Source organism: Plectrocnemia conspersa, unplaced genomic scaffold (genome assembly GCF_051122295.1).
Source record: "Plectrocnemia conspersa isolate PC_06_02 unplaced genomic scaffold, ASM5112229v1 ptg000002l, whole genome shotgun sequence".
Classification (NCBI taxonomy): domain Eukaryota; kingdom Metazoa; phylum Arthropoda; class Insecta; order Trichoptera; family Polycentropodidae; genus Plectrocnemia; species Plectrocnemia conspersa.
In genome coordinates this window covers 22,842,028-22,862,725 of record NW_028277166.1, presented here as the reverse complement: position 1 = coordinate 22,862,725, position 20,698 = coordinate 22,842,028, and the positions used below count along the sequence as shown (strand labels likewise).

The window sequence follows — 20,698 nt, the reverse complement described above, 5'->3', positions numbered from 1 at the left end:
TCAAAAACCACTGCCCCAGATCCTCTTACAATACTTATATTCATATCTGTCTATCTTTATTATATCATAAATACATTTATATAACCAATAAATAGTATACAAACGTAAATTGATAACAATGGAAAACCATCTCGTTCATTCACTTAAACTCAGACTTTAATTACCAATCCCTAATAATACTTATACAATAAGTAATAAAAAATACGAAGCTGCATTCGAACTCCTTTCGAACAAAGTCAAATTCGAAAACTGATCGTTTGATGTCCCATTGTTATTTTCCTCGGATTGAAATGCATTCGGACAGAATTATAAAACTAACTTTGCTTTTGTTATAACTTACGTACGAACTTTATAACGAGAGCTCAGCGTTAACGACCCATTCTATACGTTTCCTATTAATGCTTCGACTTCGACTTTTTCCTTTCATATATTCTTCGTATATGCCTAATATTATTTTATTCGAGTGATTTAAGAGCAGCTATCTACGAGTATTAATTAATAAAATAAATATTTATTATATTGAACGATTGTATGTATTCTAAACCATCCATTCATATATCCTTTGTTAAATGGCGGCTATTTGGATACGTGTATAATTATCGTTGAAATTGTTTAGATGATTAAAAGCACTGAACCGAGATGGGCTTATCAAATATCGTTATCTTAATCAAATAACTGATATACAATAATATAATATATTGATATTAATATATATTATACACACGTATAATATTATTAAAATTAATTAAATCCGACATGCATCCCTGTTTTCAATCAATCTCCATGAATAACATTTAATACTAAGAACAATTATACGCTTTATATAACATATTATGCACGCTATTTAAATATTTTTATCATGTTTTGAATTTAATTACAATTACCTAATATTAAAACATAAAATATTTAAGAAATAAATACATTATCAATTTATTTTATATATAATACATATACATTTTAAAATTAAATTGCGTATGAGTATATAGAATTACAGCTCTTTGAACCTAATTCATTTCATTAAGCACTATTCATAGATGTAATCTAAAATGAATATGACTGACTTTAAATTGATTTATTGATAATATATGATTCCTAAGATAAATATACTTGAAATATAAATAACTTGGATTTATTTCAAAATATACAGCGTCATACAAAAATCTTGGTTAAAAGTATACAATAAAAAAATATTTAAACCATACAATTTTAACTACAGCTTTCTATAATAATTTATGATTATTTAAAGTACGCATTGTATTATTAAATCAAAACTTTCACAGTAGTACTAAACAAAAGTTTAGGAGTTTTATAGTAGAACATAAAGGCTTAAAAACAACTTATTGTTCTGTATTGCTATTTCGTTTTATATTATAATATTTAGTCTTTGAAAAGGTTTTAAATATATTTTTTTTATTAAAATGTTACTGTGGTATTATAAATTTGATATACTTTCTATAATTAACTAATAAATTATTTTAATTAAAATAAAAATATTTTTTGAAAATGGCTTAAAAGTGACTCAAATCAAATTCTATAACATGTATGTTTTAATGATTTTATTTCATAAGTTAAAAAAACACCTTAAAACCAAAAATTTTGCTATGAACATGACTCATTACTACTACACAATTAATTAACATTCACGAGTCACAATTTATTATTATAAAATTTTGTATGTTTATTATATAAATTTTAAAAACCATAAAATATTGCCGCTGCTTCTCTCTTCGCATACCCTAGTCCAGCTCATTTTCCAGAATCAAGAAATACATCCACTATAGAGATGTTTGCAGCCTTCAAACGGACCCATGAAATAAATATTTTACGTATATACAAATTGCAAATGACGGTCTAAATTTTTTGCACAAAAAAAAACATTAGGGAAAATATTGAAAAAATAAAATAAACACTATTTACTCGAAGGTCAGAAACACATGTTTATAATTTACCTGCTGATAATTCAGCGTAAAAAAATAACGTAGTGGTAATTAATCAATGTTTTTATTAGAAATATAAATTTCATTAAAATTAAATTATATTATTATATCAATATTTAATAAAAAATCAAATTTACTAAAGGTGATTTTAATGCGATAAACAATTATTACTTATGATTTTCTGGTCAAAGTATGTAAGAAACATAAATAGAATTCCCTAAAGTCTATTTATAATAAATTAACGCACAAAAAAGAGTATTTTTATTTCTTATGAGATTTAATTATATATTAGTATTATATTTGGATAATAAATATTACTACTATTACGTCATAAGAATTTAATAATTATCTACAACATTAAGAAAAGAAAAAAATCCGTAATATTATATATTATATTATATCCAACATGAAATACTTAGCTGCTGAATTATCTTAATATAAATATGTTTATATTAAAATTAAAGCTTAGGCTTAATAGTAAATTTTATTATTTTATGATATTTATTTAATTTTTCACAAAGTATTACTTTTTTTGTGTATTATTTTAAAGTTTACTTGTATTAAATTAAGTTTGTCTGTTTCAATAATACTATGTATTGTTTTTTAACAATCGTGCCGCATTGGAGTAACCTGTTAGGTTATGGCGGTTTTCAATTTATTTATTTAAATAAAAAAGTGTGTTATTATTTGCTTAAATTTGATTCATTAATCTGTTTTTACTTACATCAATTTAATTTTATACAAGCAAAAAGCAACAAAAATAGTATAGTAATTTGAAGTTGGAAGTAGCTAGCAATAAATAAAAAAATGATATAAGGCCATTCTTTGTCACTGATAAACTCGTTAAAAAAATCAAGAGAAAAAATATTCTGCTAGATATTATTTTTAATAAACAACGTGCATTAGGTGTTAAATAAAAAATCTGTCGCGAGACTTTAATGACAGAAATCGAGTTGCTCGTTCTAAGTATAGTCAAATGCACATACGTCAAAAATTATTAATGACTTATTAATTAATAAAAGTATTGTAAATCTATAATATAAAGGTATTGTAAAAATATTTACTGACTTTTTTAATAAACTTTATGTATTTTAAATAAGTTAAACTTAAATCACAGATAAAACAAATATAATGGCTTGTTTGATACAATTGAAATTGTACGTATTTGCTTTATTTATTTGTTCTTCCTATTTTTTTCGCTTTCGTGTTCTTTATCTTCTTTGTAACCCAATGCTGACTTACCTTAAATTTGATTTACCAATTGTCTAAACATAGTATTTTATATACATGTATATTTAAAATTAATAAAGATGAGCCTTCAAATCAAAAAAGAATTTACAAATACTGAAAATTTTATTCGGATTCAAATACAAACACAATATTATGAGTATACAATCAACAAATAGAAACAAATATACACAAAATATAACCTTTTATTATTGACATTTAAGTGCATGTGAAGACATTTTCTTATTTTGCAATAAACACGTGTGTATTCGCCGTAGGATAAAAGCATTTTTTATATAGAAAATTATCTTTATTGTAAGAATTCATCGTCGTTTAATGCGAAAACTTTTACAATACACATCCTTAAACTATTAAATGTTATCCCTAAATATATGATAAATAATATTTACATCTTTAAAAATACGTTACAATAATCAATTAATGTTTGCAGTAATTACCCTTATGATTCACGACATTAAAATTATATATTATGGTTAAAGAACTGGATTGTGTACATCATATCTATATATTTGTGCTAAATACAATAAACAATACAATAACATATTAAGCGTAGAACAGTTCTGGAAATAAATTGGAATTTGTTTAAATTTACAATGGACATTTTCATCATTTAACTAAGACTAATAAAATCGATCTTTAGCTAATTTATTATTTAAATGTCCAAAGAAAATTTAAAAGTTTTAATTGATAATATAGTTACGAATCACATCAACAATATTACTATGCGAGTAAACATTAACTGAACTAGCAAACTATAGTTTAACTAATGCGTACGTATTATTTTGCTTAATCGAATACTTAATAACACTTAATTGAATATGTACCACATGTGCAATAAAAAATACGTGGAATTGTTGTTTATTCACATTCTATCAATTAGGCTTATTTAGTTTATTTACAAGTTATTTTATAATTATGTTATTAATAATAATGATGTATAACGCTTGGAATAATATTTGAAGCATAATAAATATACACGAGTAAAATAATAAAATAAAATATTTTCATAATATATATATATTATTTATATTCTTATTATAAAATCACTATCAGTCATTGTTTATAATAATAATCATATTAAGAGAAATTATATATATATTTAAATGAAAGGGTAATGTAATTGAATCACAGTGTTAACTACTAGAATGATTCTAAACATACTTTATTTTTTTAGTTCGCAATGGAAACATTGACTCGTTCTCAATAACAATAAAAATACAAAGTATGAAATTTTGACTCAAAATATATATGTTATATAATTTTATATATATATATATATTTCACAATAATATCACTTTTTTCTCTAATATCATATCCAACAAGATCCATCTCTTTCCGAAAAAAATATTATCTGACATTTTTTTAATATTATAAATTAAACTAATAAGAGTATAAATAAACACAGTGTAGTGAAAGGTGATGTATTGGCATAAGCTTTATTAGTTGGTGGACTTAGTCCTCTGAAGTCCTTGACCTCTCCTCGACTTGGCCTCAGTAATGGAGCGTCTGTCGAGTCCTTCAACTCTTCAGGACACGGAAGGTGCTCAACGGGTATTTGGAACAAGTGCTTTTGGTTGCCTTTCTTAGTATGATTGTTAGTAACTGCGTTGGAATTGACAGAATCCTTTTGAGCTTCGTCTTCGATTTCATCGTCTAGATTTGCTTTGTAATTCTCAGGATCTACGTATTCGATTGTTGATTTTTGGCTCAACACTTTATGTACCACCTTATCTTGCAGCTGGTTGTCCAGGTGAATGTTGTAATGCACATCCATTGACTTTTGTTTGATGCTGTTCTCCAAATGGACCGGTTCCATCGAACAAGTTATCTGCTCTAAAGAACTCTTTGTCTTTTCATTTTTGGTATCGTTGCGCAGCTGGTGCATCCAAGTAAGGCGACAATCGCAAACGAAGTTGTTACCTGCGAATGAAAAAAAATATTAATAACTAGAAAAAGAATCTTCAAAAGCATGACGTATATGCTACAAAAAATTCTAATGAAAAAACACTCTCTCATCTTCTGATCTGATAAAAAATTCATTTACCGCAGACGGCACTTTGAAAATGAAATAATGGCGCCTATAAAAATATTTACTTGAAAAGCTAAAAATGTATTATTTATTAAAGGTAAGAAGAGAGGCCGGGTAAATTAGGCCACATATGCTTTTCAAGGAAAACACAAACAAAATGTTGATTAACATCTAAGAACAATAATGAAAACAATAACAAAATTTTTATTATTAAAGGTAAAAAATACAATTCAAAGCGAGATAAATAAACTTGGAATTGTATCAGATTTACAATAGTTTATTAAATTGTCTTATGTTTATGACAAAATTAAATAAATAAATCTAATTATTACTCCAACGCAATTTCAGAGGTTTGTCTGACTTTTGAACTAAAACTTTTTTTGCGTCTGAATGTCAAAACCGAATGATAGAAATATTCATAACACTTACAAATATTATAATAATATTTTAATAAATTAAACGAAAAATCAATACATAAATATTTTTGGCAATTTAAATAATATGTATAAATAAAAAACAGCGATTTTTTAAAAACATGTAATACCTAAATTATTGAAAAAAATGCATTTAATGTACTTTTTACATAGATTATAAATCGTTAGTATTAATGATTACTGTAAAAAAAACATGAACAGCTTTATTTGCTTTTGTCATAAAAAGTCAATGGTAACTTTTTAAACATTACACATCAGCTTTAACTTAAGAATATCAATGAAAAATATGTATTCATAAAGTTCAAAATATATCATGTAAAAAAACATTGCTGGCTTATAGAAAAAAATGTTTGCAATTAAAATCATTAAATTTTAATTATATAAATAAATAGTATGTATGAGCCAATAAAATCTTAAAAAATATATAATAAATAATAGTAATGATTTTACTTAAGATTATGTATATTGCTAAGGAAACAACTTGAAATAATTCGAGCGTAAAAGGTTAAGGAATAAATTCAGCATTCGCTCTTTCTTAATCTGTTCTTAAAATCACAGCGGAAAGACAAAAAAGGCTTCATTTATAATTGTCGATCTGACTTAAGTACAAATTCCCGCAATATAAATTGAAATATATTTTATTCAACGAAATATGATTTTCATTTAATATTAAGTAAATGTAAATATTTAGTGGATATATTTACATATATTTTTCTCAAAGTAAAATAGCAATATTAATATTACTTTATATTGTTTAAATTTTATTACATATTATATTTTATAAATATTAGTATAGATCTCATCATTTCCCAGGCGTTCAGTATGGTGGTTAACACATGTAGGTATTAATTATGTAAGTTTTATCCCGTTATAACGTATTGGGCATACGCATGTTAGCTTGTAACGAAAGGTTATAAAAAATAGTTTTATTTTAAGATTAGAAACATCTGATTTTTTATAGTCTTATTACAAAATAACGATTTGTAAATTTTATTTTCAATGTAAAATATAAATGTATATTGCTTTTTTATATATTGTGTGTACATGAATATTTCGGTTAAATTAAATATTAACAATTATACGTAAGTTCTATTTTTGTCCACTATTATAAGAAAAATATCCGTGAACTGGGTCTTGAATTTGATGCCCTAGATCAGGGGTCGGCAAAGTGCGGCTCCGGAGCCGCATGCGGCTCTTTGGCTCCTTGAGTGCGGCTCTGGCACAAATATCCACGGGCCCGGGCGCTAATTCTGGTCGAGTGTCCTTTCCATGCAACGTTGAATGTGTACGTGAGCGTTGACGTAGTATCTGTTTCGTCCGATAGGGGCGCAGCGCAGCGTAGTAGTATGACAGCTGTCAATCTGCGTACTTGGCGGTTACAGACGGGGCCAAAAGTATGACTGGCGTCAGAAAAGGGTTTGTTGCCATTTTGAAAGAAAAAAATAATTACGAGATATTGGTTTATCGTTGCATTATTCACCAAGAAGCGCTTTGTGCGCAGATATTTCCGGAAGAAATTAGTAAAGTTATGGGATTAGTGATCACGATCATCAACTCCATTGTAGCTAAAGCTCTTAATCATCGTCAATTCAGAGAATTTTTAGTTGAAATGAAGAGTGAGTACGCTGATTTTCTGCTTCATAACAAGGTTCGATGGTTATCAAGAGGGAACGTTTTAAAACGCTTTTGCTCAAGATTTTGAAAGGGAAACATTGTTTCACTTTCCGATCCTGCTGAAGCATCGCCAAGAAAATAATTCCTCTATTGACAAACACCATTTCAAAACAACAATTTTAAATATGAGGAAAGCATTTCTCAGCAGGTTTCAAAGCGACCTTAGCATTCGTCAAAAATCTTCTTAATGCTACAATAAACTGAGTTGAAATTTTCTCCTTTTGGCATTGACATTAGTAACTTTGAAATAGAATTGCAGGATTTAAAAAACAAGAAAATACGGAGCTCCAAATTTGAACGTCTTTGTATTGATTTGGAAATATCGGAGAAGAACGAATGTGATCTTAGTTCACAACACAAGTGATCTGCTTTGAAAGACCTGGAGAATGAAGTCATGATCATTTTCAACGTTTGGAATAGTATTCCTGACTCTTAAGATCCGCTGAAAAAACTTGCGTTTGCTGTTCTTTCCCTTTTTGGTTCTACATATTAATGCGAACAAACCTTTTCAAGCATGAACTTTATTAAGAGTAAACTGAAAAGTTGTCTTATTGATGAGAACCTGGAATCATGCCTAAAATCAAAAACAACAATATATAAACCTGACTTACTTAAACTTTCCAAGGAGATGCAAGGACATTGTTTGCATTAAGTGTTTGTCAGTCATTGTCATGATTTAAATTTATGGATACCTTACTTTCATATTATTGTTTATCAACTAATAAATCTTTATTAAGTGTGAAATCAAGTTTTATTCAGTGTACCTGTAATTTAATGAAGGTTTAAAATTATAATAAAGGTTTACTAAATTAAAAAACAGATTTGGCTCTCAGAACTATTTTGAATCGTTGTAATGTACATATTTGGCTCTTCGGCCAATAAGTTTGCCGACCACTGCCCTAGATCTATTCATTAAGAATATTTAAATAATGTTTTTAGCTTAATATATTTATATGTATATGTTTGTGTGAAAAAACATATTAATATATTTGTGTAATACATTTCTACATCAATATGGTCAAACCAGATGAAAATAAAAACTTACTATTATTTAATTTATTTTTGCATGGTTCACACATAAATTAAAAAAAATAACTAGAACAACACGCAGACAAATCAGCTACGAAAGATAGCATGTATATATACATAGATGAATAACTAAGTCACTCATATTAATATTTAAGTTAACTTCACTTCTCTTACGTGAATATTACAATCTACGATCAAAATGTCATATCATCTGTCCAATTGTGACATATAGACCACACACGGTCAAAATCAATGCAATCGCCGAGCATAAATCAAGCCCTGTAATGGCTTTATTTGCACCACCCTTATCCTCATGTAAGTAACGGGAAGGTAAATCACGGACGACAGGCTTGCATTAATAATTCATGGTCGAAGATGTTATGGTAACAATTTGTATAACAAAAGCAAAATGTAAACACACCGACGTGATACGTAGCGTGTATTCCTAAACGGTTGGCGTGTGCGGTCTGGGTGCAGAATGTGGGCTTAGGAAACGTTGGTAATATAAACCGAGAACCAAATCCAAAAGGGAAGTCGAATGGTGCGAGTGGCTTAAGGGTTTCCAACGAGTACCAACACTAGTTTATGCATGGTGGAAGTTAGCTTCAAAGCCGTCGTCGCAGATTCCCTCCCGCTCTATCTCCACCTGGAAAGCATTCCAGACTTTGGATGGTATGAATTGAGATTCAGGGACCACAAATATCGAATCGATATTCACACCGGGTATATAAGTACAAAGCCAAGTGTATTCGAAATCCGTTCGTATTATATAATAGAACGATGAATAATTATATACAGATAAATCTACAAACACCGTCCAGTTTTGAATTATATCACATTTATTTTCATACAATAAAAACAATACAATAGATTTTTGCACAATAATTTAAATGAAAATTATTGTTTATGATTTTAACCGTATATAAATTTGTAAACAATATTTTTTTCACAACTATCAGTTGAAAGATATTTTTATATCTTTCATGCCTGTTTCAGATTAAAACAGCATATACTTTTACTCGTACCTGCCGAACTATTTGTATTTTTACTAGTAGAAATATATGTCTTTTAGTGAAAATTAATTTAATTGATTTATTTTTACTGATAATACATATATATTTATTTTTAATAAGTATTTTTTTATTATTAATAGGCAAAATATTATAGGTTACCATTATTATAAAAATTTCATTAAACAGAAGCATTTAATTTTACCTGTATTCTTGGGAAAAAAATCTATTTTTACTAGTAGAAATATAAATATCCACTAGTAAAAATGTATTCTGGTTTGATTTTCTTAAAATACCAATGAAAATATATTTTCACTGAAAAAATAAGTTACAGTTTTATGTTTAAAAAATTTAAAGATTTAGTAGTAAAAAGTTCTTTAAAAGTAGCATAATATTTAAAAATTGTAATTTGTTGGCCAAAATTTTTTATTAAAAAAGTAATTTTTTGAAAACACGTGCAGCTGTAAAATGTACATTTTTAATTTTTTTAATTATTGTTTTTTAAAGCTAAAAATCGTAATTGTCGAGCTTTGTTTGCTGCTTTTTTTGTTACTGCAGGTATTTTACTTAATTTATTTTTAAATTTCAAGTTCATTAAAACATAAATAAAATTTTAAGTTTATTTTAAAATTTAAATCCATATTTTTTATTGATAAATTTTTCATAAATAATAAATTAATATTTGTTGTAAATATTATTGAAAATAATAATAAATAATATTTATAATAAAATTGGTACAAATATTTTCATTTTTTATTATTTTTAATGGTATTTTAAAATATTATGTTTTAATTTTTTCTTCTATTTAAATGGTGAATTAAAATAGAACTAAAACAACAGCATTTTTTTAAATATTATCAAATTTAAAGAAAGCTAAACAGGATGTTGCTATTGAATAATTCTATTTTTCTTTCTTAATATAAGCAAAAAAATAGACTGCAGATCATTATAAATTGCAAGACATGATAATGTTTTATTGTTTTATGCTGATACAATGATTTATTTAAAATATCAAAATAAGTTTTTTTAATTGTTAATTTTATATTTAGTTAAAGCATACAGTTAAATAAAGTCTGGTAATAGGTTCTAATTTAATTTTTATTTTTTTAGTGTTTTTTTTTATCATAAAACATTATGAAATATCAAGTATGTTTATATTTTTCTTGAAAAATATATAAAAATACATCTAAATTCAACACATAACGAAATTCACATCACATGAACCGGAGGCATAAAAACACAATGTTTCCGAAACAGCACACCTACCACACAGATACCATCAGTTCAGACTACCACGATATTCAAACCACCGCCGCCAGCAACGTCCGCATAGTGTAACATCTACGTTATATTTATCCAATATTCGATAGTATACAAATTGAATTTCAAATATATGTAAATTTGTAGAATAATCAACGTGTAGCGATGCATGGTAAAGGAGTGAAGGAAAGCCACCGCAATAGACATGATGAAAAAGTTCATGGACTAACCGGAGCAAATAAGGTTAGTTCGTATAATGTGAAACGAATTGTTTAGTTAAACTAAAAAAAATGTATTTTAATAAAATATATTTTATAATATTTGGATATATTTTAAAAATCGTTTAGTAAAATTTTGCTTTGATAAAATTATGTTGTTGGTGTAATTTTGTTTATGAAACTGTATTGCCTTAAAAAATAAATTTTATATTTAATAATAATATTTATACACTATTTAATTCATTAACTTAGTTCTTAAGGCATAGAAATGAGGTTAACGGCCAACAAGCGCACGGTCGGGATCGGCAATTTTCTTTTCCTACCGCCTGATATATGTTTAAATGACACACTTAATTTTAACTTTGCTGCTTTTAAAAATTAATTCGATAAATATTACATATATTATATGATTATATGTTGTCGAAGTCTATTCATTTAAAATATTTAGCTTATTATCAAAGTAAATTCGTAAGAATAAACAATATTTAAGTATTTTTATCTATTACGTTACATTATTATATTATCAAACTATTAAGGGAAAAAATATCAATTTAAACCGCTATTTTTATTATTTTTATTTTTTTCTCCACTTAAAACGTCTTTATATAATATTTTAAAGACAAAGGATTAGATGATAATAAGTAAAATAATGACACATATCATATTAATAATAGTTTATCTTGTGAGGATTTATGATCCTACCACATAAAAAAAAAAATTTGGAACACTATATTTTTTATTTATTTTTGCAAAAATTGTAATCTAAAGGTTTTAAAAATTCTTAGAACTATATATCTGCTCTTTCAAATCTATACATTTTATTTACTCTAATACAATAAGGAGTTAAGTTGAAAAATAAAAAGGTATTTATTTATAGACAACTTATCTCAAGATGCTTTTAAATGTTTATTTTCATGTCAGATTATTTAACGTTATGAATCAGAAAAGTGAGAAAAAATCCTAATTTCACTTAAAGTGTTATCATAGTTGAAATACATATAAACCATATAATATTTTACTGAATAAAAAACTTTTTATTTTATAGATGTACTATTTAAGCGGTATTTTTATCGTACCCCAACTACTCGCACCCATCATTAAAATACGCCATCCATTTCCCGGCCGACGATTTCATCTCCACATTTTTCAGCTCTCGCAAACAGAATGAATCAATTTTATATCCTATCCACCTATGGGTGTGTCGCCCCAAATGCATTCTAAACGGAACATTCTCGCAAAAATAAGGCGTGAATTATTTTTATATGACACCTCGGGTAGCAAACAGGGCGAGGTACCCTATTATTAGTGGACCATTTGCACCGCCATTAGCTACGGCGCGTTGTGCCAGAGATGGTTTGGGGTTGTGGTGGTGGGTGATACCTACACCCAGCCGTGGGTATTATCTTTCAAAATATTGGCATTAAGTGTGGCTCGGATCGGAAGCTTGCCTGCATTACCGGGAAAAATGATAGCTGTCTCGAGCTCCGATTACGGCGGCGGAGAACGAGAAGCGGCACGAAAGTTCGCGGACTGGCAATGTAACTTTTTTTAATTTACAAAGGCAAAATAATTTAAAAAACCTTGAAAGTAATTAATATTTAATCTGGTAATCCAAGAGATCGTAAATAAAAATTACTCTATACTTTATCATCTATTAATGTATTTTTTTCATTAGATTCTTTAAAATATTTTCAATATTAATCATTGAGATTTTAATGCAATTAGTGATACAGTTAATGTTTTAATAACAGAAAAAAATGACATTGCATTCTTAATAAATTTACAATAATTCAACTGAATCACCATCAGCTTAGGCAGCATTATTTTACATTCTTCGTGACAAATCAAGTTGATAATATAGGAGTCAACATTATTTATGTATTTTTTTAAAAGGTTTTATGAATATTTTAAATTGGCTTTATATTTTTACTTAATGTCCTAGTTTTTTTAAATGAAACTATTAACTTACATTTGTGCGCATGAATCATTCTAAGCTTACAAATCAACCGGCAGATCACTCTAATTGGTTCCCCGGCACAAATATGTGCTTCACTGCGAGATATAATGTCATATACGTCACGTACACGTATTATAGTACGCGCCTTTTTTCAGCAACATTGCCGTGAAAATCATAGCTTATTTATAATGCCTGAATCCTAAAGGGATAATATCGGGGAAAACTATATACTTTTACGTATAGTGGCTGTGAATAGAAATAAATTAAAAATGCATGAGCCGTATTTCGTTATTAACACCATTTAGTATGAGTAATTCAAAACCGCCAGTTGATTTGATACCTCGAAACGATTCACACGCGCGAACCTGAGATGTCGTTGATTATAGTACGCAAACTTTGGTCGCGTCATTTCATTTAATAATATAGATTTACTAGTTTTAGTATACTTTGAGATAAATGTAGGGCAACAAATGGTAATTTTCATCATTATTTATTTTCATTTTGTTTATAAGTTACGAAATGTTACTAACTGCTATGTGCTGATTTTAACGAAAACACCCAATCGCAATCTGCCTACGTTTGAATGAGGTTTTTTCTTGAATTGAAGATTAGCCTACTGAATCTTTTAAACCTGAGATATGCTTTTCGGCCCATACTTAAATTTTATTAGGAACTGGTGCCCTGAAGTAAGATTTTTTCGCACAACTCGTTTATAATGCATATGCAAAAAGTCAATTTTTTGTTTTCAGGAGTATGTTTAAAAAGTTTTTTACAAAAAACTTTACGATGTTAGTTTAATACAAGTTAAATGTGTTGCTTGAAGTGGGTGCTCATTGATTCACTCTAAAGACGATTTATCTTTTCCATACAAAAAATTGATCCCAAGCCACATCCAAAAGCGTTTTTCAAGATTACAACTTTGCCAAAACATTGTAGGCAGCTTAAAAAATGTGTGTTCTCACGGTGGAGAAGGCTGGATGGAGGAGAAAGAAAAAATGGAAAGAATAAACACACACAAAGGCGACGCTCGTATCTCTGGGAAAATTCTTTACGCGAAAATTTTCACTGAAAGCGCAAAATGTATTCGCGTATAATTTTCACAATTTACCAAACAACAAAAGATGCGCTCCCTCCGAGCGCGAGCTAACGAAAATATCAATTGTCAGTTGATTTACGGCCTACGTGCTCGTCCAAAATTTATTATCTAGTTGAGGGAAAAAATATATACAGTACAATATTTACTGACAGTTTGTACCATATTGAATCTGCTTCGTTTTGTGTTTCTAAGCGCTTTGGATAAATTTCCGTTATAAGAAAACTCAATTATAGGTATAATTAATTTCACCCTCTCCAATTTTAATTTATTCATGCTTTAATATCCATTTTTTTATACTTCAATTAGCATATTAAATTTACAAACAAACTATTTTTTTCTACTAAGTCTACCAATTTAATTTGTCTGTTACGTATATTTATTACCCCTAGTATTTTTTTTGTTAAAATAACATATTAAGTATTTATATTAAAATTAAAGTAGGTTAAATATTTAATTGTAAATGTCTTCACCTGCCGCATTGTAGATAGCAGACTATTCTATTTTAAAATATACTGAATAAAGAGTGTTGGAGAATAATATATTTTACATTTATTGAAAATGCAAAACCATTATTGACTTTCGCTGATTATTACATAGTTACCTAATATTTAAAAAAAAACAACGGAATAAACAAACAAATGTTTTTTATTTATTTTAATGCGCATTGTTTTATTTTTTTAGTGTCTGTCCACATTTGAATCGTAACCGCAAAATTAAATATAAAGGCTTTCTTTTGAATAAGGTTAAGGTATGGATGTAAAATTCAGTTAAATCTATCGATTCTGAAGACATTTTACCAGTTTCTACCACATCTTGCCGTGCCCGTGCTGTCAATCTACCAGAAAGGCTTTCGTACAAACTGAAAAACCATCAGCCGATAAAAATAAAAAGTGTTATTATAAAAATAAATGTGTTCGTGACAAGTGTACGCAGAAAATGGACGCCGAAGAATTTGGTGAGTGCAGATTATATTATGTTATAAATAGATGTTTTAAATATATGCAAATTATAATATGTTATAAATAGTGTATGCCACTGCCGTTATTAGTACTAGGGCCCTACGAGTCCAACCCTCATGGGCGGGCACCCAGCTTTTGACGGTCAAGTTAGCGGGTTCCCGTAGTGCTAAATATTTTATTGGAGTTGCATTAGTATTTCTCATGAGCGTTGGAGCTGACTATTTAGTGCTCTTGCTCTCGTTAGCTGACCTGCATGCATTGCGTTTCAACCCAGTAATTAGCATTAGTCAGTAGTATTTTCTCAGATTGAGTCCTAGTTGCTTCACTTTATCCAATATCAGTCAAGGTGCATCTCCAAATACTTTGCACTATCTGGTGTGGAATTATTGCGTTATTTAATCAGACAGGTACACATGTTTTCATTCTCATGGTAAACGTAACATGGACAGACTTTAGCTAGTTTGCCTTTAATCTTTAAATACGCAGCCATTCTAGTATTTTGTTAAGCTTTTATTAAAGATAACTATACTCTATGCCAGGGTTCTTATAATAAATTATAATAAATGTATCGCCAGAAAAGTACAGTACTGACCCTAGTACACAACCTAGAGGTAGAAAAGATTTTATTAGACAGACGGAGGATGTTTCGTTTTGATATTTTACTATGAAATATCTTGCGCTCAAATATGACTTTATAATATAATATATACGCTGAAGTAGTACTTTTCTGACTTTATATTTTTATCCAATATGACATATTTTGTCAAAAGCTTGACTTATATCCAGGAAAGTAGCTGATCAATATTTACTCTCCTGTACAGTTTTATTTATCACATTTACCACTCGGAGAACCTGTTTAATTTTGCCGTGTTCTTGAGGTTAGATTAATTGGTACCTAATGATTATTTTTTCTTTCTGTGTTATTGGATTTATTTTACGTGGCAATAACTTATTAAACATTTTTGATATTATAGATATAAGACTAATTGGACTGTGAAATTTCATGTCCCTTGTGTCCTTTTCCGGTTTTAAAATAATGATTACTTGTGCCATCTTTAACTATATTAAAAAATATGAAGTCTTATTATTGCGTTGAAACTATTTATAATTATTTTTACACTCCGTTGGTTTTTTAAACACCTGTTCTGTATTTAAATCATTGTCATGAGCTTTTTTAATTATGGAATTACCTTATTTTTTTGAAAATGAAATTGTTGCGGTGCTTTCAGAATTGACTTTATATTTTATATTCTGGAAAGGATGCTAAAAATAGTTTGTAAAACTTTTGTTGGGTTATCAGAGAGTGCAATAGTTTTTTTTTTATTATACCTTGCCCATTAAATATTTTCTTGTTTATTGAGTGATAGATACATTGGTAAATGTTGGATTTTTTATGCTTTCCAATAAAATAACTTGTATTAATCGATTATTTATATCACTAAGAATTTGTTTTAGCTCATTCGTTGCTTGGTTTTTGTAAGCTTACATAGTTTTTTTTCTCTGCAATCTTTTATTTAACTAATAAAGGTAGGCCATCTGATTTTGTTCATTTTTGTTTGAGTTTTGTATGACTTCCGTTAAGTGAAGTTGATCATTTTTTTTTTGTTTAAAGGGAAACCTCCAGTTTGTTTATTTTTTTAATATGATTGTTGACAAAGGTCATGTTAAAACTTGTATTTCCAAATTTATTATTATCAGAGAATGGTCTGATGAGAGGTACAAAGAGGAGTCCTAGTTTTTATAAAAAACATTTATCGTATACAGTGGCTTTACAAAAAATGTGTATAAAGACTACTTCTGTAATTAGTCGATTTTTTTAACTTTTACATATAAGAGTTACGTATAAATGTTTATATTATTGCACTTGTGATAATCTTAATTACAAAATTACGCCAAAAAAAAATTTTTAAGCAATATTTTTAAATATAAATATTTGAGTATATTTATTAAATTTTTTAAATTATGGTTTCGAAAAAGATAACTTTCTAGTAATCCAATTTAATAATCTTGATTATAGATTTTTGTCGAAAATATTAAAAACTCCTAATCTTTTTACAAGAAAATCGTAATCATTTTCCAGTATTTTTTTGTATATTTTTTGAATATGGTGTATATAATTTGATTATAGTTGTATTTTATGTATAATTGTTCTAAGCCTTTTTATAATTTGAGTACATATATTTAAAAATTTGAGTATAGTTTGTAGTATATATAATTTGAGTATTATTCATTAATTCTGAACCATATTACTTCAAGAAAAAAAATATTTATTAATAATTAAATCCTATTTAATTATTATTAAATATTTTTAGTATAATTTCATATTATGCATTAAAAAAATATTAATATACTTACAAATTTAAATATGCAATTAGTTATAGTTGTTATAATTTTTGACATATTATATGCCATTTGTAACTTATTTAACCCATAAATTCGTTTATAAGTAAAATAAGTAAGAAATTATAATTTATTTTAATAAATAAACAAATTAAGAAATTATTGCTTCCTGTATACCGGAAGTTTTTTTTCTCAAAGCACTGTGTATTAAATAATTTATTACTCCATAATAATAAATAATATTCAACGTTTATATTCGCTTCAGTTATTACGAAACGTTGTTGAAAATAACAAACTGGCAAAGTTGCATTTTGGATGCGATAAATATTTGGGGCTTCCTGACGTAATAAATAAAGCACACCTTACACGTTCACCTCTCTTTCAAGGAATTAACTTCTTTTACTTCTTCCGTTCTATAGCCCTGCACTGAAAATATGAACAGAAAAAAGCACTCAAAGTGCGCAAACTCGCGTTGAAAAGTTTCGCGACTTCCTACTTACTCTTCAGCTGCTGAATTAGTAAGGAAACTGTAAACACCGCGTGTCGTTAAAGAATAACCTATTCGGTTAAAAATTCATGAAGTGTACCAAAATAAATTTTTGCCGAGCCTCGAGAGAGTAATGTCTTTGGGCCGACCGAGGAATTCCACTTTGCTGCCGGGAAAAATGCGAAATGTGGAGATTCGTACGAGGCAGGAGAATTAATGGCCTCTGGAGTATGTTTTTAAGTGTGTTTACATTTGCATGTATCAGAAGGAAAATCAAATTTCATCATGTTTTATGTTTCTGTATTCATAATAAATGTTTTACCGCATTATTCAAAAGCATATATTAAATTATTCAATATGAATCATAATACAATGATTTTTAACTTTATTTTTTTAGAATGCTTATTTAAAATTAGTAGTAATGTAACTAATTTTTTTATTGTAGGAAACAAATTAAGCTATTCATTATGACTTAAAATAAGTAGCCAAATATTAATGGATTACTTATCATTAGCGCGCAAGTTTGTCAGATTGAATAACTCACCGTCTAGCAGCAGTTCGCTCGTCGTGTTTTTCAAATTGTCCAAAATCGGTCTGATGTCGTCCAAGGTAAAAGTTGTCAGCTTATTATCCTTCATATTGACGACCGACAGTCCTCTGACACCCTCGAACAATCCGCCAGTCAGAGCCGTCAACATGTTCGAGCTTAATGAAAGTTTCTTCAACTGTGACAAACCATCAAAAGCACGCTCCGATATAAACTTTAGCTCATTATCGTCCAAAAACAACTCTTGCAGATTCCACAGTTCCGCAAAAGTAAAATCAGCCAGCACTCTTAATCGATTCGTCCTCAAATCCAACTTCTTTAAATTGGCTAAGCCATCGAATGAATCCTTATTGAGACTAGCTATCGAATTTTTATCTAGCTCTAACTCCAATAGCTGCACCAAGTGTTTGAAAGCTCCATCGTGAATAATGCTTATATTGTTACTAGTCAAGAAGAGCTTTTGCAGAATTGGCAGATCAACAAACGTGTTCTTTCCAATCTCGCCTATCCTGTTTTCGTCCAAAGTGAGTGTAGTGAGATTCCACATGTGAGCGAAAGCGTTGGATTCTAATGTAACGACTTTATTCCTAGACATTACTATTTCTTTTAAAGACGTTAGATTAGCGAACGCAAATGAATAAACTTCGTCGATGTTGGCGTACTTGATGGTCAGGTTTCTAAGTCTCCTCAAGTATCTTAAGGCTCTGGTTGGAACGTAGGAGAGCCCTCCGTCAGCTCTGACGTTGAACGACAGCTCTTGGAGCTTGCTCTGTGTCTGGAATGCGTCCCATATCGGGTCGTCTATTGGAATTCCGCCATTAAAAACCCAGCATTCTGCCTTACTAACGTTTTTGGCCGCACTGACTTGTCCGCAATAGCAATGCACCTTTGAATCCCTGTCGGCAATGTCGCAAACGTTAGGCGTCTGCGGTCTTTCCGACGTGCTACTTTTATCTTTGCGTCGCTTTTCGCTTTGCCTCGCCTCTGACCTTTGTGATTGGAACATCAGGACGACGCATATTGAAATAAGAATAATCTTTGCCGTCTTCATTTTGGGTGGTTTTCTCTCAGGCATTTGAATCAGATCGTTGCTGTGTCGTTTTACCGGATATCTGTAACAAATAAATAAAATTGATTAAAAATATGAATAAAAAGTTATTTTCAATATTAAACATTTATGTAAAAAAGTGATTAAATTATACTAAAAATTTCTGTATAAAATGATGGAAAATTTAAAATCTTAAACATAGCCACTGCAAACATAAAGTAAGTTGATGTTAATTTTTAATATTATTTTTTCGAGAATTTATCGAAAAAAATGCTAAATTAGGGATATTTATTTCTTGCCCAATTCGCTTTCTCAAAAATATTCAAATGCCATTTTTGTTTAAAATTATTTTTTTACGAATATTTTTTAATGTTTTACAAACGTTTTATTTTATATACTACTCCATAAGAAAGGGTCTGTCTGTACCAGGTTCCTGAAAATATGCATGCTTGCTTAAATACTTTCAATAAAGGTTAGAAGTATTTGAATGGCAAAAAAATTCACGCTTTTCTTTACTTTTCTATTCTTGGCATTGATTTTCTAAGAATTATATTATTAATAATATAATAAAAAACGCTTCTTGCAAAAATCGGCAAAATACGAAAATGTATAGGGACTTTCCACGACGTTACGCTATAAAATTAGCCTGTCGGTGAACATAAGTATTGTGTTTCATTAATTCAAAAAGGTTTATTTATCTTTATTTTGTTCGAAATATAAAAAACCGATTATTATTAAAATTAAAAGTGTATTTCGACAATCAGAGGGTTAAATATTTTATAGTTGTAGTTTATATTGTACTGGTGAAAATATTACTGTACTAAAAATAAACGTTGACTGTAAGGTTAAAAAACGTTTAATTTTTGTTCAAACCCAAACTTTAAATAATTGAATTCGTAGATAATTTATTTAGGTTACCCTTAACGAATTAACCTTACCTTATTTGAACTTATAAAAGTTTTAAAACTAACTATAAATGTTGAACTTTTTCAAGGCCTATTGAAATATGGTTAATCATTTGGATTTAATGGATGCAACTTTTAAATAAATAATTTAGAGCAGAATATAATTTCTCTAGTAAAATTAATTATCTACCAGTGAAAATGTTTTCGAATATGAATAAACTAAACAATGTATAAATTAAATTAATAGTAGTAATATAACAATTAAAAATACACATTGCCAGTGTAATTCTTATTATTATTGCTGTTGTAAGTCTACTGTATTAATTTAATTTAATACTTATAATTTACAAAACTATTTTAATTAGGTATAATTATTTTTAACAGGATTTCAAATAATATTAAATAATAATAAGTTCGGTTCCCACAATACTCTCCATAAATTCCCAAAGTTTTTCAGGATCGTGGATTATGGAATTTACACATTTCTTAAAGTAATCTCGATTGCAGGCATAGCTCAATT

General features: G+C 28.2%; 1 protein-coding gene across 2 annotated transcripts in view; it reads right to left on the bottom strand.

Moving 5' to 3' along the window:
- Positions 1 to 3,271: 3,271 nt before the first annotated feature.
- LOC148238093 (connectin-like) overlaps positions 3,272 to 20,698 on the bottom strand; it is a 115,843-nt gene continuing 98,416 nt past the window's right edge. For both annotated transcript variants that reach the window (XM_088205095.1, XM_088205096.1), the window contains exons 2-3: positions 18,223 to 19,337; positions 3,272 to 5,105 (exon numbers count right to left, since the gene is read on the bottom strand). In XM_088205095.1, coding sequence (XP_088061221.1) covers positions 4,561 to 5,105; positions 18,223 to 19,300 — 1,623 coding nt within the window. In that variant the 5' untranslated portion in view covers positions 19,301 to 19,337 and the 3' untranslated portion in view covers positions 3,272 to 4,560. The remainder of the gene's footprint in view (positions 5,106 to 18,222; positions 19,338 to 20,698) is intronic.